This window comes from Cyclopterus lumpus, chromosome 13, assembly GCF_009769545.1.
Source record: "Cyclopterus lumpus isolate fCycLum1 chromosome 13, fCycLum1.pri, whole genome shotgun sequence".
Lineage (NCBI taxonomy): Eukaryota > Metazoa > Chordata > Actinopteri > Perciformes > Cyclopteridae > Cyclopterus > Cyclopterus lumpus.
Window position 1 is genome coordinate 20452789 of NC_046978.1, and position 15000 is coordinate 20467788.

Here is a 15000-nt window from a genome sequence, read left to right on the forward strand (position 1 = left end):
GTAAACATTCTAGAAGGAGTACTTTAGAGGAGTAAATGTTCTAGAAGGAGTACTTTAGAGGAGTAAACATTGAAGAAGGAGTACTTTAGAGGAGTAAACGTTCTAGAAGGAGTACTTTAGAGGAGTAAATGTTCTAGAAGGAGTACTTTAGAGGAGTAAACGTTCTAGAAGGAGTACTTTAGAGGAGTAAATGTTCTAGAAGGAGTACTTTAGAGGAGTAAACATTCTAGAAGTACTTTAAAGGAGTAAACATTCTAGAAGGAGTACTTTAGAGGAGTAAATGTTCTAGAAGGAGTACTTTAGAGGAGTAAACATTCTAGGAGTACTTTAGAGGAGTAAACATTCTAGAAGGAGTACTTTAGAGGAGTAAACATTGAAGAAGGAGTACTTTAGAGGAGTAAACGTTCTAGAAGGAGTACTTTAGAGGAGTAAATGTTCTAGAAGGAGTACTTTAGACTAGTAAATGTTGAAGGAGTACTTTAGAGTAGTAAATGTTGAAGAAGGAGTACTTTAGAGGAGTAAATGTTGAAGAAGGAGTACTTTAGAGGAGTAAATGTTCTAGAAGGAGTACTTTAGAGTAGTAAACGTTCTAGAAGGAGTACTTTAGAGGAGTAAATGTTCTAAAAGGAGTACTTTAGGAGTAAACATTCTAGAAGGAGTACTTTAGAGGAGTAAACGTTCTAGAAGGAGTACTTTAGAGGAGTAAATGTTCTAGAAGGAGTACTTTAGACTAGTAAATGTTGAAGAAGGAGTACTTTAGAGGAGTAAATGTTCAAGAAGGAGTACTTTAGAGTAGTAAATGTTGAAGAAGGAGTACTTTAGAGGAGTAAATGTTCTAGAAGGAGTACTTTAGAGTAGTAAACGTTCTAGAAGGAGTACTTTAGAGGAGTAAATGTTCTAGAAGGAGTACTTTAGAGGAGTAAACGTTCTAGAAGGAGTACTTTAGAGGAGTAAACGTTCTAGAAGGAGTACTTTAGACTAGTAAATGTTGAAGAAGGAGTACTTTAGAGGAGTAAATGTTCTAGAAGGAGTACTTTAGAGGAGTAAATGTTCAAGAAGGAGTACTTTAGAGGAGTAAATGTTCTAGAAGGAGTACTTTAGAGGAGTAAACATTCTAGGAGTACTTTAGAGGAGTAAACATTCTAGAAGGAGTACTTTAGAGGAGTAAACATTGAAGAAGGAGTACTTTAGAGGAGTAAACGTTCTAGAAGGAGTACTTTAGAGGAGTAAATGTTCTAGAAGGAGTACTTTAGAGGAGTAAACGTTCTAGAAGGAGTACTTTAGAGGAGTAAATGTTCTAGAAGGAGTACTTTAGAGGAGTAAACGTTCTAGAAGGAGTACTTTAGACTAGTAAATGTTGAAGGAGTACTTTAGAGTAGTAAATGTTGAAGAAGGAGTACTTTAGAGGAGTAAATGTTGAAGAAGGAGTACTTTAGAGGAGTAAATGTTCTAGAAGGAGTACTTTAGAGTAGTAAACGTTCTAGAAGGAGTACTTTAGAGGAGTAAATGTTCTAGAAGGAGTACTTTAGAGGAGTAAACATTCTAGAAGGAGTACTTTAGAGGAGTAAACGTTCTAGAAGGAGTACTTTAGAGGAGTAAATGTTCTAGAAGGAGTACTTTAGACTAGTAAATGTTGAAGAAGGAGTACTTTAGAGGAGTAAATGTTGAAGAAGGAGTACTTTAGAGGAGTAAATGTTCAAGAAGGAGTACTTTAGAGTAGTAAATGTTCAAGAAGGAGTACTTTAGAGGAGTAAATGTTCTAGAAGGAGTACTTTAGAGTAGTAAACGTTCTAGAAGGAGTACTTTAGAGGAGTAAATGTTCTAGAAGGAGTACTTTAGAGGAGTAAACATTCTAGAAGGAGTACTTTAGAGGAGTAAACGTTCTAGAAGGAGTACTTTAGACTAGTAAATGTTGAAGAAGGAGTACTTTAGAGGAGTAAATGTTCTAGAAGGAGTACTTTAGAGGAGTAAATGTTCAAGAAGGAGTACTTTAGAGTAGTAAATGTTGAAGAAGGAGTACTTTAGAGGAGTAAATGTTCTAGAAGGAGTACTTTAGAGTAGTAAATGTTGAAGAAGGAGTACTTTAGAGGAGTAAATGTTCTAGAAGGAGTACTTTAGAGTAGTAAATGTTGAAGAAGGAGTACTTTAGAGGAGTAAATGTTCTAGAAGGAGTACTTTAGAGTAGTAAATGTTCTAGAAGGAGTACTTTAGAGGAGTAAATGTTCAAGAAGGAGTACTTTAGAGGAGTAAATGTTCTAGACGGAGTACTTTAGAGTAGTAAATGTTGAAGAAGGAGTACTTTAGAGGAGTAAATGTTCTAGAAGGAGTACTTTAGAGGAGTAAATGTTGAAGAAGGAGTACTTTAGAGGAGTAAATGTTCTGGAAGGAGTACTTTAGAGTAGTAAATGTTGAAGGAGTACTTTAGAGGAGTAAATGTTGAAGAAGGAGTACTTTAGAGGAGTAAACGTTCTAGAAGGAGTACTTTAGAGGAGTAAACATTGAAGAAGGAGTACTTTAGAGGAGTAAATGTTCTAGAAGGAGTACTTTAGAGGAGTAAATGTTGAAGGAGTACTTTAGACTAGTACATTTTGAAGAAGGAGTACTTTAGAGGAGTAAACGTTCTAGAAGGAGTACTTTAGAGGAGTAAATGTTGAAGAAGGAGTACTTTAGAGTAGTAAACGTTCTAGAAGGAGTACTTTAGAGGAGTAAACATTGAAGAAGGAGTACTTTAGAGGAGTAAATGTTCTAGAAGGAGTAATTTAGAGGAGTAAACATTGAAGAAGGAGTACTTTAGAGGAGTAAACGTTCTAGAAGGAGTACTTTAGAGGAGTAAACGTTCTAGAAGGAGTACTTTAGAGGAGTAAATGTTGAAGAAGGAGTACTTTAGAGGAGTAAACGTTCTAGAAGGAGTACTTTAGAGGAGTAAATGTTGAAGAAGGAGTACTTTAGAGGAGTAAACATTGAAGAAGGAGTACTTTAGAGGAGTAAATGTTCTAGAAGGAGTACTTTAGAGGAGTAAATGTTGAAGGAGTACTTTAGAGGAGTAAATGTTCTAGAAGGAGTACTTTAGAGTAGTAAACGTTCTAGAAGGAGTACTTTAGAGGAGTAAATGTTCTAGAAGGAGTACTTTAGAGGAGTAAACGTTCTAGAAGGAGTACTTTAGACTAGTAAATGTTGAAGAAGGAGTACTTTAGAGGAGTAAATGTTCTAGAAGGAGTACTTTAGAGGAGTAAATGTTCAAGAAGGAGTACTTTAGAGGAGTAAATGTTCTAGAAGGAGTACTTTAGAGGAGTAAACGTTCTAGAAGGAGTACTTTAGAGGAGTAAATGTTCTAGAAGGAGTACTTTAGACTAGTAAATGTTGAAGAAGGAGTACTTTAGAGGAGTAAATGTTCAAGAAGGAGTACTTTAGAGTAGTAAATGTTGAAGAAGGAGTACTTTAGAGGAGTAAATGTTCTAGAAGGAGTACTTTAGAGTAGTAAACGTTCTAGAAGGAGTACTTTAGAGGAGTAAATGTTCTAGAAGGAGTACTTTAGAGGAGTAAACGTTCTAGAAGGAGTACTTTAGAGGAGTAAACGTTCTAGAAGGAGTACTTTAGACTAGTAAATGTTGAAGAAGGAGTACTTTAGAGGAGTAAATGTTCTAGAAGGAGTACTTTAGAGGAGTAAATGTTCAAGAAGGAGTACTTTAGAGGAGTAAATGTTCTAGAAGGAGTACTTTAGAGGAGTAAACATTCTAGGAGTACTTTAGAGGAGTAAACATTCTAGAAGGAGTACTTTAGAGGAGTAAACATTGAAGAAGGAGTACTTTAGAGGAGTAAACGTTCTAGAAGGAGTACTTTAGAGGAGTAAATGTTCTAGAAGGAGTACTTTAGAGGAGTAAACGTTCTAGAAGGAGTACTTTAGAGGAGTAAATGTTCTAGAAGGAGTACTTTAGAGGAGTAAACGTTCTAGAAGGAGTACTTTAGACTAGTAAATGTTGAAGGAGTACTTTAGAGTAGTAAATGTTGAAGAAGGAGTACTTTAGAGGAGTAAATGTTGAAGAAGGAGTACTTTAGAGGAGTAAATGTTCTAGAAGGAGTACTTTAGAGTAGTAAACGTTCTAGAAGGAGTACTTTAGAGGAGTAAATGTTCTAGAAGGAGTACTTTAGAGGAGTAAACATTCTAGAAGGAGTACTTTAGAGGAGTAAACGTTCTAGAAGGAGTACTTTAGAGGAGTAAATGTTCTAGAAGGAGTACTTTAGACTAGTAAATGTTGAAGAAGGAGTACTTTAGAGGAGTAAATGTTGAAGAAGGAGTACTTTAGAGGAGTAAATGTTCAAGAAGGAGTACTTTAGAGTAGTAAATGTTCAAGAAGGAGTACTTTAGAGGAGTAAATGTTCTAGAAGGAGTACTTTAGAGTAGTAAACGTTCTAGAAGGAGTACTTTAGAGGAGTAAATGTTCTAGAAGGAGTACTTTAGAGGAGTAAATGTTCTAGAAGGAGTACTTTAGAGGAGTAAACATTCTAGAAGGAGTACTTTAGAGGAGTAAACGTTCTAGAAGGAGTACTTTAGACTAGTAAATGTTGAAGAAGGAGTACTTTAGAGGAGTAAATGTTCTAGAAGGAGTACTTTAGAGGAGTAAATGTTCAAGAAGGAGTACTTTAGAGTAGTAAATGTTGAAGAAGGAGTACTTTAGAGGAGTAAATGTTCTAGAAGGAGTACTTTAGAGTAGTAAATGTTGAAGAAGGAGTACTTTAGAGGAGTAAATGTTCTAGAAGGAGTACTTTAGAGTAGTAAATGTTGAAGAAGGAGTACTTTAGAGGAGTAAATGTTCTAGAAGGAGTACTTTAGAGTAGTAAATGTTCTAGAAGGAGTACTTTAGAGTAGTAAATGTTGAAGAAGGAGTACTTTAGAGGAGTAAATGTTCTAGAAGGAGTACTTTAGAGGAGTAAATGTTGAAGAAGGAGTACTTTAGAGGAGTAAATGTTCTGGAAGGAGTACTTTAGAGTAGTAAATGTTGAAGGAGTACTTTAGAGGAGTAAATGTTGAAGAAGGAGTACTTTAGAGGAGTAAACGTTCTAGAAGGAGTACTTTAGAGGAGTAAACATTGAAGAAGGAGTACTTTAGAGGAGTAAATGTTCTAGAAGGAGTACTTTAGAGGAGTAAATGTTGAAGGAGTACTTTAGACTAGTACATTTTGAAGAAGGAGTACTTTAGAGGAGTAAACGTTCTAGAAGGAGTACTTTAGAGGAGTAAATGTTGAAGAAGGAGTACTTTAGAGTAGTAAACGTTCTAGAAGGAGTACTTTAGAGGAGTAAACATTGAAGAAGGAGTACTTTAGAGGAGTAAATGTTCTAGAAGGAGTAATTTAGAGGAGTAAACATTGAAGAAGGAGTACTTTAGAGGAGTAAACGTTCTAGAAGGAGTACTTTAGAGGAGTAAACGTTCTAGAAGGAGTACTTTAGAGGAGTAAATGTTGAAGAAGGAGTACTTTAGAGGAGTAAACGTTCTAGAAGGAGTACTTTAGAGGAGTAAATGTTGAAGAAGGAGTACTTTAGAGGAGTAAACATTGAAGAAGGAGTACTTTAGAGGAGTAAATGTTCTAGAAGGAGTACTTTAGAGGAGTAAATGTTGAAGGAGTACTTTAGAGGAGTAAATGTTGAAGAAGGAGTACTTTAGAGTAGTAAACGTTCTAGAAGGAGTACTTTAGAGGAGTAAACATTGAAGAAGGAGTACTTTAGAGGAGTAAATGTTCTAGAAGGAGTACTTTAGAGGAGTAAATGTTCTAGAAGGAGTACTTTAGAGGAGTAAACGTTCTAGAAGAAGTACTTTAGAGGAGTAAATGTTGAAGAAGGAGTACTTTAGAGGAGTAAATGTTCTAGAAGGAGTACTTTAGACTAGTAAACTTTGAAGAAGGAGTACTTTAGAGGAGTAAACGTTGAAGAAGGAGTACTTTAGAGTAGTAAATGTTCTAGAAGGAGTACTTTAGAGGAGTAAATGTTGAAGGAGTACTTTAGAGTAGTAAACGTTCTAGAAGGAGTACTTTAGAGGAGTAAATGTTCTAGAAGGAGTACTTTAGAGGAGTAAATGTTGAAGGAGTACTTTAGACTAGTACATTTTGAAGAAGGAGTACTTTAGAGGAGTAAACGTTCTAGAAGGAGTACTTTAGAGGAGTAAACATTGAAGAAGGAGTACTTTAGAGGAGTAAATGTTGAAGGAGTACTTTAGACTAGTACATTTTGAAGAAGGAGTACTTTAGAGGAGTAAACGTTCTAGAAGGAGTACTTTAGAGGAGTAAACATTGAAGAAGGAGTACTTTAGAGGAGTAAATGTTGAAGGAGTACTTTAGACTAGTACATTTTGAAGAAGGAGTACTTTAGAGGAGTAAATGTTCTAGAAGGAGTACTTTAGAGGAGTAAACATTGAAGAAGGAGTACTTTAGAGGAGTAAATGTTCTAGAAGGAGTACTTTAGAGGAGTAAATGTTGAAGGAGTACTTTAGAGGAGTAAATGTTGAAGAAGGAGTACTTTAGAGTAGTAAACGTTCTAGAAGGAGTACTTTAGAGGAGTAAACATTGAAGAAGGAGTACTTTAGAGGAGTAAATGTTCTAGAAGGAGTACTTTAGAGGAGTAAATGTTCTAGAAGGAGTACTTTAGAGGAGTAAACGTTCTAGAAGGAGTACTTTAGAGGAGTAAATGTTGAAGGAGTACTTTAGAGTAGTAAACGTTCTAGAAGGAGTACTTTAGAGGAGTAAATGTTGAAGGAGTACTTTAGACTAGTAAACTTTGAAGAAGGAGTACTTTAGAGGAGTAAATGTTCTAGAAGGAGTACTTTAGAGTAGTAAACGTTCTAGAAGGAGTACTTTAGAGGAGTAAATGTTGAAGAAGGAGTACTTTAGAGTAGTAAACGTTCTAGAAGGAGTACTTTAGAGGAGTAAACTTTGAAGAAGGAGTACTTTAGAGGAGTAAACGTTCTAGAAGGAGTACTTTAGAGTAGTAAACGTTCTAGAAGGAGTACTTTAGAGGAGTAAACATTGAAGAAGGAGTACTTTAGACTAATAAATGTTGAAGGAGTACTTTGGACTAGTAAACTTTGAAGAAGGAGTACTTTAGAGGAGTAAATGTTCTAGAAGGAGTACTTTAGAGTAGTAAACGTTCTAGAAGGAGTACTTTAGAGGAGTAAATGTTCTAGAAGGAGTACTTTAGAGGAGTAAATGTTGAAGAAGGAGTACTTTAGAGGAGTAAATGTTCTAGAAGGAGTACTTTAGAGGAGTAAATGTTCTAGAAGGAGTACTTTAGAGTAGTAAACGTTCTAGAAGGAGTACTTTAGAGGAGTAAATGTTGAAGAAGGAGTACTTTAGACTAATAAATGTTGAAGGAGTACTTTAGACTAGTAAACTTTGAAGAAGGAGTACTTTAGAGGAGTAAATGTTCTAGAAGGAGTACTTTAGAGGAGTAAACATTGAAGAAGGAGTACTTTAGACTAATAAATGTTGAAGGAGTACTTTAGACTAGTAAACTTTGAAGAAGGAGTACTTTAGAGGAGTAAATGTTCTAGAAGGAGTACTTTAGAGTAGTAAACGTTCTAGAAGGAGTACTTTAGAGGAGTAAACGTTCTAGAAGGAGTACTTTAGAGGAGTAAATGTTCTAGAAGGAGTACTTTAGAGTAGTAAACGTTCTAGATGGAGTACTTTAGAGGAGTAAATGTTGAAGAAGGAGTACTTTAGAGGAGTAAATGTTCTAGAAGGAGTACTTTAGAGGAGTAAACGCTCTACACAGATGTGTAAATACGAGTACACCTGCTGAAATACATATAAACATGTACAAATGTATTTACAGTGTCTGCAGTATTTAAATACATTTGTGTACTTTGAGTTTCTCACAATAAAAAAATAAAACATTTCGCAAACTGAATTTATTTATTTTTTATTATAAAACTTGCAAGTCGTTTAAATTAAATCATGATTTTTCAAACACAATATTCAGCATGAATACGTTGTTGAGTATATTTTTGATGCCGATACAGAACTTTGAATGCAGGACTTAAACCGAGTATTTCTCCTCTTACTTGAGTAAAAGATCTGAGTTCTTCCTCCACTGTTATCCTCCAGCAGAAAGCATAAAGGTTATTAATCTAATCAATAACTGCTCCACAGCGCTTCTAGTGGTCAAACCTCTCCAGGGCCGTGAAGTAAAGACCTTCATTTATTTACTGAACCGGGATGTAAAACATTAAGATAAGAGAGACTTTTATTCTGAAAATCATTGTTTCAGTGATCAGTCTCTCTTTAACTTCATCACTGCTGCTGATCTCCATTCTTCTTCCTCCTGTCCTCCCCCCTCAGCCCCTCCTTCCCCCTGGACTCCGGTCTCAGCCGCTCACACCGGGCCTTCCTCCTCCCCAGTCCGGCCTCCTCCTCCTCCTCCTCCTCCTCCTCCTCCTCCTACAGCCCCCTCTGTGGAGCGCCGGAGCCCGACTCCCCAACAGGATCTATTTCCAGCGGAGGAGGCATCGGGGGCGGCGCTGCGGCATCGGAGGCGTCCATGTGTTTTTCCACAGATTTGTTTTCAGCACAGGTGAAGAAAGTTTCATTGCATTTGTCTGAATGTGGATTCATCCGCCGCTGAAAATAGTCCCCAACAAAGTCCCTATTCCCTGCAGTTTGATAGATTAGAACTACATAAATTACTGGTAAAAAAACGTAAACGTCTTCAGAAGAAACCAATGGGCTCTGAGACTTGAGTGTGTCTCCTCTGGGCAGGTGGACTCCTTCCTGAGGGGCGACTACCTGACACCCATGGGTGCTGTGGGGCCCGAGAGGCTCTGCCTGGTGTGCGGGGACCTGGCCTCCGGGTATCACTACGGCGTGGCATCCTGCGAGGCCTGCAAGGCCTTCTTCAAGAGGACCATCCAAGGTGAGACCCGATCAATACGGGAACTAACAGGCGGAGCCGATCAATACGGGAACTAACAGGCGGAGCCGATCAATACGGGAACTAACAGGCGGAGCCGATCAATACGGGAACTAACAGGCAGACCCGATCAATACGGGAACTAACAGGCAGACCCGATCAATACGGGAACTAACAGGCAGACCCGATCAATACGGGAACTAACAGGCAGACCCGATCAATACGGGAACTAACAGGCGGAGCCGATCAATACGGGAACTAACAGGCAGACCCGATCAATACGGGAACTAACAGGCGGAGCCGATCAATACGGGAACTAACAGCCTTATTGATTTGTGTGTGAAGCTGTGAGCTCACCGCATCGGTACTGAGTCATGTGATCAGCTGTCAGGCAGGATGTGATGTCACTGACCTTCCTGATTGTGGTTACCTAGGCAACGTCGAGTACAGCTGTCCGCTGGCGAAGGAGTGTGAGATCACGAAGCGGAGGAGGAAAGCCTGTCAGGCCTGTCGCTTCCACAAGTGTCTCCAGGCCGGGATGATGAGGGAGGGTACGTCAAGGGAGACACACAGACACACAACTACACACAGAGACACACAACTACCACAAAGACACACAAAGAGACACACAACTACACACAGAGACACACAACTACCACAAAGACACACACAGAGACACACAACTACCACAAAGACACACAAAGAGACACACAACTACACACAGAGACACAACTACACACATTACATTACATTACATTATATGTCATTTAGCTGACGCTTTTATCCAAAGTGACTTACAATAAGTGCATTAAACCATGAGTCCAAACTCAGAACAACAAGAATCAAGAAAGTACAATTTCTTTAATAAAGTTAAACTACAAAGTGCTATCGGTAAGAGACATTTAAGTGCTACTAAAGTGCTAAACTACAAAGAGACACACAACTACACAAAGAGACACAACACAACCACAAAGAGACACACAACTACACAAAGAAACACAACACAACCACAAAGAGACACACAACTACACAAAGAGACACAACACAACCACAAAGAGACACACAACTACACAAAGAGACAGACAACTACCACAAAGACACACAACACAACCACAAAGACACACAACTACCACAAAGAGACAACACAACCACAAAGACACACAACTACCACAAAGAGACAACACAACCACAAAGAGACACACAACTACACACAGAGACACACAACTACCACAAAGACACACAAAGAGACACACAACTACACACAGAGACACACAACTACACACAGAGACACAACTACACACATTACATCACATTACATTACATGTCATTTAGCTGACGCTTTTATCCAAAGCGACTTACAATAAGTGCATTAAACCATGAGTCCAAACTCAGAACAACAAGAATCAAGCAAGTACAATTTCTTTAATAACGTTAAACTACAAAGTGCTATCGGTAAGAGACATTTAAGTGCTACCAAAGTGTTAAACTACAAAGTGCTATCGGTAAGAGACATTTAAGTGCTACTAAAGTGTTAAACTACAAAGTGCTATCGGTAAGAGACATTTAAGTGCTACCAAAGTGTTAAACTACAAAGTGCTATCGGTAAGAGACATTTAAGTGCTGCTAAAGTGTTAAACTACAAAGTGCTATCGGTAAGAGACATTTAAGTGCTACCAAAGTGTTAAACTACAAAGTGCTATCGGTAAGAGACATTTAAGTGCTACTAAAGTGTTAAACTACAAAGTGCTATCGGTAAGAGACATTTAAGTGCTACCAAAGTGTTAAACTACAAAGTGCTATCGGTAAGAGACATTTAAGTGCTACCAAAGTGTTAAACTACAAAGTGCTATCGGTAAGAGACATTTAAGTGCTACCAAAGTGTTAAACTACAAAGTGCTATCGGTAAGAGACATTTAAGTGCTACTAAAGTGCTAAACTACAAAGAGACACACAACTACACAAAGAGACACAACACAACCACAAAGAGACACACAACTACACAAAGAGACAGACAACTACCACAAAGACACACAACACAACCACAAAGACACACAACTACCACAAAGAGACACAACACAACCACAAAGACACACAACTACCACAAAGAGACAACACAACCACAAAGACACACAACACAACCACAAAGAGACACACAACTACACAAAGAGACAGACAACTACCACAAAGACACACAACACAACCACAAAGACACACAACTACCACAAAGAGACAACACAACCACAAAGACACAACAGATGAATAATAACCAGGTGAATAGTCTGGTTATGAACAACAAAGAGATTTAAAAGATTGTGTGTCTGCTGTGTGCGTTGCAGGAGTGCGCGTGGATCGAGTGAGAGGAGGCCGGCAGAAGTACCAGAGGCGGGTGGAGGCCGGCCTGTGTTTCCACAGCAGCAGTGAGTTCACTCATGAAGCTCCAGAACTTCACCACGTCGCTCACGGTTTGTTAATCGTCGCCTGTCTTTGAAGGAAACAAGGTGGTGTCCCATTTGCTACTGACAGACCCCGCCCCCCTGGCTGCCAATCAGGACGATTCGACCAATGACGGCAGCCTGCGGAACCTGCTGACCCTCTGTGACCTCTTGAACCGGGAGCTGCTGGTTCTGATTGGCTGGGCCAAACAGATCCCAGGTACACGTCACCTGAGGGGCTGCAGGTCCAGTAAAGATCTTTACCAGATCTCTACTTTGTTATTACCAAATCTTTACTTTGTTATTACCAGATCTTTACTTTGTTATTACCAGATTATTTACCTTGTTATTACCAAATCTTTACTTTGTTATTACCAGATCTTTACTTTGTTATTACCAGATTATTTACCTTGTTATTACCAGATCTTTACTTTGTTATTACCAGATCTTTACTTTGTTATTACCAGATTATTTACCTTGTTATTACCAGATCTTTACTTTGTTATTACCAGATCTCTACTTTGTTATTACCAGATTCTTTACCTTGTTATTACCAGATCCTTACTTTGTTATTACCAGATTCTTTACCTTGTTATTACCAGATCTTTACTTTCTTATTACCAGATCTTTACTTTGTTATTACCAGATCTTTACTTTGTTATTACCAGATTATTTCCTTGAATTACAGGATCTTTTAATTCCGACATCTTTTCTATTAATTACCATATTTTTTTATTTACGAGGATTTTTTTATTTTAATTACGAGACCTTTTAATTAAAATATATTTTTCTTTGAATTGTTGTATTACGTTTTTTATTACGAAATATTTAAATTACAAAAATATTTAAGTGCAAGACTTTTTCTTCTTCTTATTACGATTTCTTTTGATATCCTAATATTTAATGATTCACATATTCACTCAACACACCTGACACCTGATCTGCCTCACAGGTTTCTCTGGGCTCTCATTGGTCGACCAGATGTCGCTGCTGCAGAGCGGTTGGATGGAGGCCCTGCTGGTGGGCGTGGCCTGGCGGTCGCAGGGCTCAGAGGGGGAGGAGCTCGTATTCGCCGGGAACCTGCGGCTGGACGAGGCCCAGTGTCGAGCCGCGGGATTGGCCGAGCTGTACGAGGCGCTGCGCCACCTGACGGCGAGATACCGGGCGATGGACCTGAGCCCCGAGGAGGCGGTGACCCTGAAGGCCGTGGCGCTGGCTAACTCTGGTACGCTATCACCTTCATGTATAAGTATCAGTAGTAGTAGTACACAAGTACTACCACCTTCATGTATAAGTATCAGTAGTAGTAGTACAGTACTATCACCTTCATGTATAAGTATCAGTAGTGATAGTACAGTACTATCACCTTCATGTATAAGTATCAGTAGTAGTAGTACACAAGTACTACCACCTTCATGTATAAGTATCAGTAGTAGTAGTACAGTACTATCACCTTCATGTATAAGTATCAGTAGTAGTAGTACAGTACTATCACCTTCATGTATAAGTATCAGTAGTAGTAGTACAGTACTATCACCTTCATGTATAAGTATCAGTAGTAATAATACAGTACTATCACCTTCATGTATAAGTATCAGTAGTAATAGTACAGTACTATCACCTTCATGTATAAGTATCAGTAGTAATAGTACACTACTATCACCTTCATGTATAAGTATCAGTAGTAATAGTACACAAGTACTATCACCTTCATGTATAAGTATCAGTAGTAATAGTACACAAGTACTATCACCTTCATGTATAAGTATCAGTAGTAATAGTACAGTACTATCACCTTCGTGTATAAGTATCAGTAGTAATAGTACACAAGTACTATCACCTTCATGTATAAGTATCAGTAGTAATAGTACAGTACTATCACCTTCATGTATAAGTATCAGTAGTAATAGTACAGTACTATCACCTTCGTGTATAAGTATCAGTAGTAATAGTACAGTACTATCACCTTCATGTATAAGTATCAGTAGTAATAGTACAGTACTATCACCTTCATGTATAAGTATCAGTAGTAGTAGTACAGTACTATCACCTTCATGTATAAGTATCAGTAGTAGTAGTACAGTACTATCACCTTCATGTATAAGTATCAGTAGTAATAGTACAGTACTATCACCTTCATGTATAAGTATCAGTAGTAGTAGTACAGTACTATCACCTTCATGTATAAGTATCAGTAGTAGTAGTACAGTACTATCACCTTCATGTATAAGTATCAGTAGTAGTAGTACAGTACTATCACCTTCATGTATAAGTATCAGTAGTAATAGTACAGTACTATCACCTTCATGTATAAGTATCAGTAGTAGTAGTACAGTACTATCACCTTCATGTATAAGTATCAGTAGTAGTAGTACAGTACTATCACCTTCATGTATAAGTATCAGTAGTAGTAGTACAGTACTATCACCTTCATGTATAAGTATCAGTAGTGATAGTACAGTACTATCACCTTCATGTATAAGTATCAGTAGTAGTAATAGTACAGTACTATCACCTTCATGTATAAGTATCAGTAGTAGTAGTACAGTACTATCACCTTCATGTATAAGTATCAGTAGTAGTAGTACAGTACTATCACCTTCATGTATAAGTATCAGTAGTAGTAGTACAGTACTATCACCTTCATGTATAAGTATCAGTAGTAGTAGTACAGTACTATCACCTTCATGTATAAGTATCAGTAGTAGTAGTACACTACTATCACCTTCATGTATAAGTATCAGTAGTAGTAGTACAGTACTATCACCTTCATGTATAAGTATCAGTAGTAGTAGTACAGTACTATCACCTTCATGTATAAGTATCAGTAGTAGTAGTACACAAGTACTATCACCTTGTTGTTGTTGTTGATGCTTACGGTGCTAACCATGCTAACGGTGGAAGGAGGCAGTGTGTTCACAGCTGATCAATAACATCTGACCCCTGTTGCAGCAATGCATGCTGGGACACTTCCAGCTGAAGTCTGGCCACTCTCCCACTGTCTGAGCCTCGGATCAATATCAATAAAGAGAATTGATCGACTCGGTTCTGATCCATAAACGGTCAACTGTCTGCTGTGGGGGAGTGTGTGTGTGAGTGTGTGTGGGGGGGGGGAGTGTGTGTGTGTGAGGGTGTGTGTGGGGGAGGGTGTGTGTGGGAGTGTGTGGGGGAGTGTGTGTGTGAGTGTGTGTGGGGGGGGGGAGTGTGTGTGTGTGAGGGTGTGTGTGGGGGAGGGTGTGTGTGGGAGTGTGTGGGGGAGTGTGTGTGTGTGAGGGTGTGTGTGGGGGAGGGTGTGTGTGGGAGTGTGTGGGGGAGTGTGTGTGTGAGTGTGTGTGGGGGGGGGAGTGTGTGTGTGTGTGTGTGTGTGTGTGTGTGTGCGTGAGGGTGTGGGGGGGGGAGTGTGTGTGTGTGAGAGTGTATGTGTGTGTGGGAGAGTGTGTGTGTGTGTGTTAGTGTGTGTGTGTTAGTGTGTGTGTGAGTGTGTGTGTGCGTGTCTGTGTGTGTGTGTGGGGGGGAGTGTGTGTGTCTGTGAGTGTGTGTGTGTGAGGGAGTGTGTGTGAGTGTGAGTGTGTGTGTGCGTGTCTGTGTGTGTGTGCGTGTCTGTGTGTGTGTGTGTGGGGGAGTGTGTGTGTGTGAGGGTGTATGTGTGTGTGGGAGTGTGTGTGTCTGTGAGTGT

General features: G+C 38.7%; 1 protein-coding gene across 4 annotated transcripts in view; it reads left to right on the plus strand.

Annotated features, from left to right (window-relative positions):
• Nucleotides 1-15000, plus strand: part of esrrd (estrogen-related receptor delta) — a 17776-nt gene that overhangs the window by 819 nt on the left and 1957 nt on the right. The window contains exons 2-8 of one of the 4 annotated variants that reach the window (XM_034549145.1): nucleotides 8325-8556; nucleotides 8742-8895; nucleotides 9327-9443; nucleotides 11229-11309; nucleotides 11383-11569; nucleotides 12277-12549; nucleotides 14277-14389. In XM_034549145.1, coding sequence (XP_034405036.1) covers nucleotides 8325-8556; nucleotides 8742-8895; nucleotides 9327-9443; nucleotides 11229-11309; nucleotides 11383-11569; nucleotides 12277-12544 — 1039 coding nt within the window. In that variant the 3' untranslated portion in view covers nucleotides 12545-12549; nucleotides 14277-14389. Of the gene's footprint in view, nucleotides 1-8324; nucleotides 8557-8741; nucleotides 8896-9326; nucleotides 9444-11228; nucleotides 11310-11382; nucleotides 11570-12276; nucleotides 12550-14276; nucleotides 14390-15000 lie in introns of those variants that run through there. The other 3 variants (XM_034549143.1, XM_034549144.1, XM_034549146.1) reach the window with 3 other exon arrangements.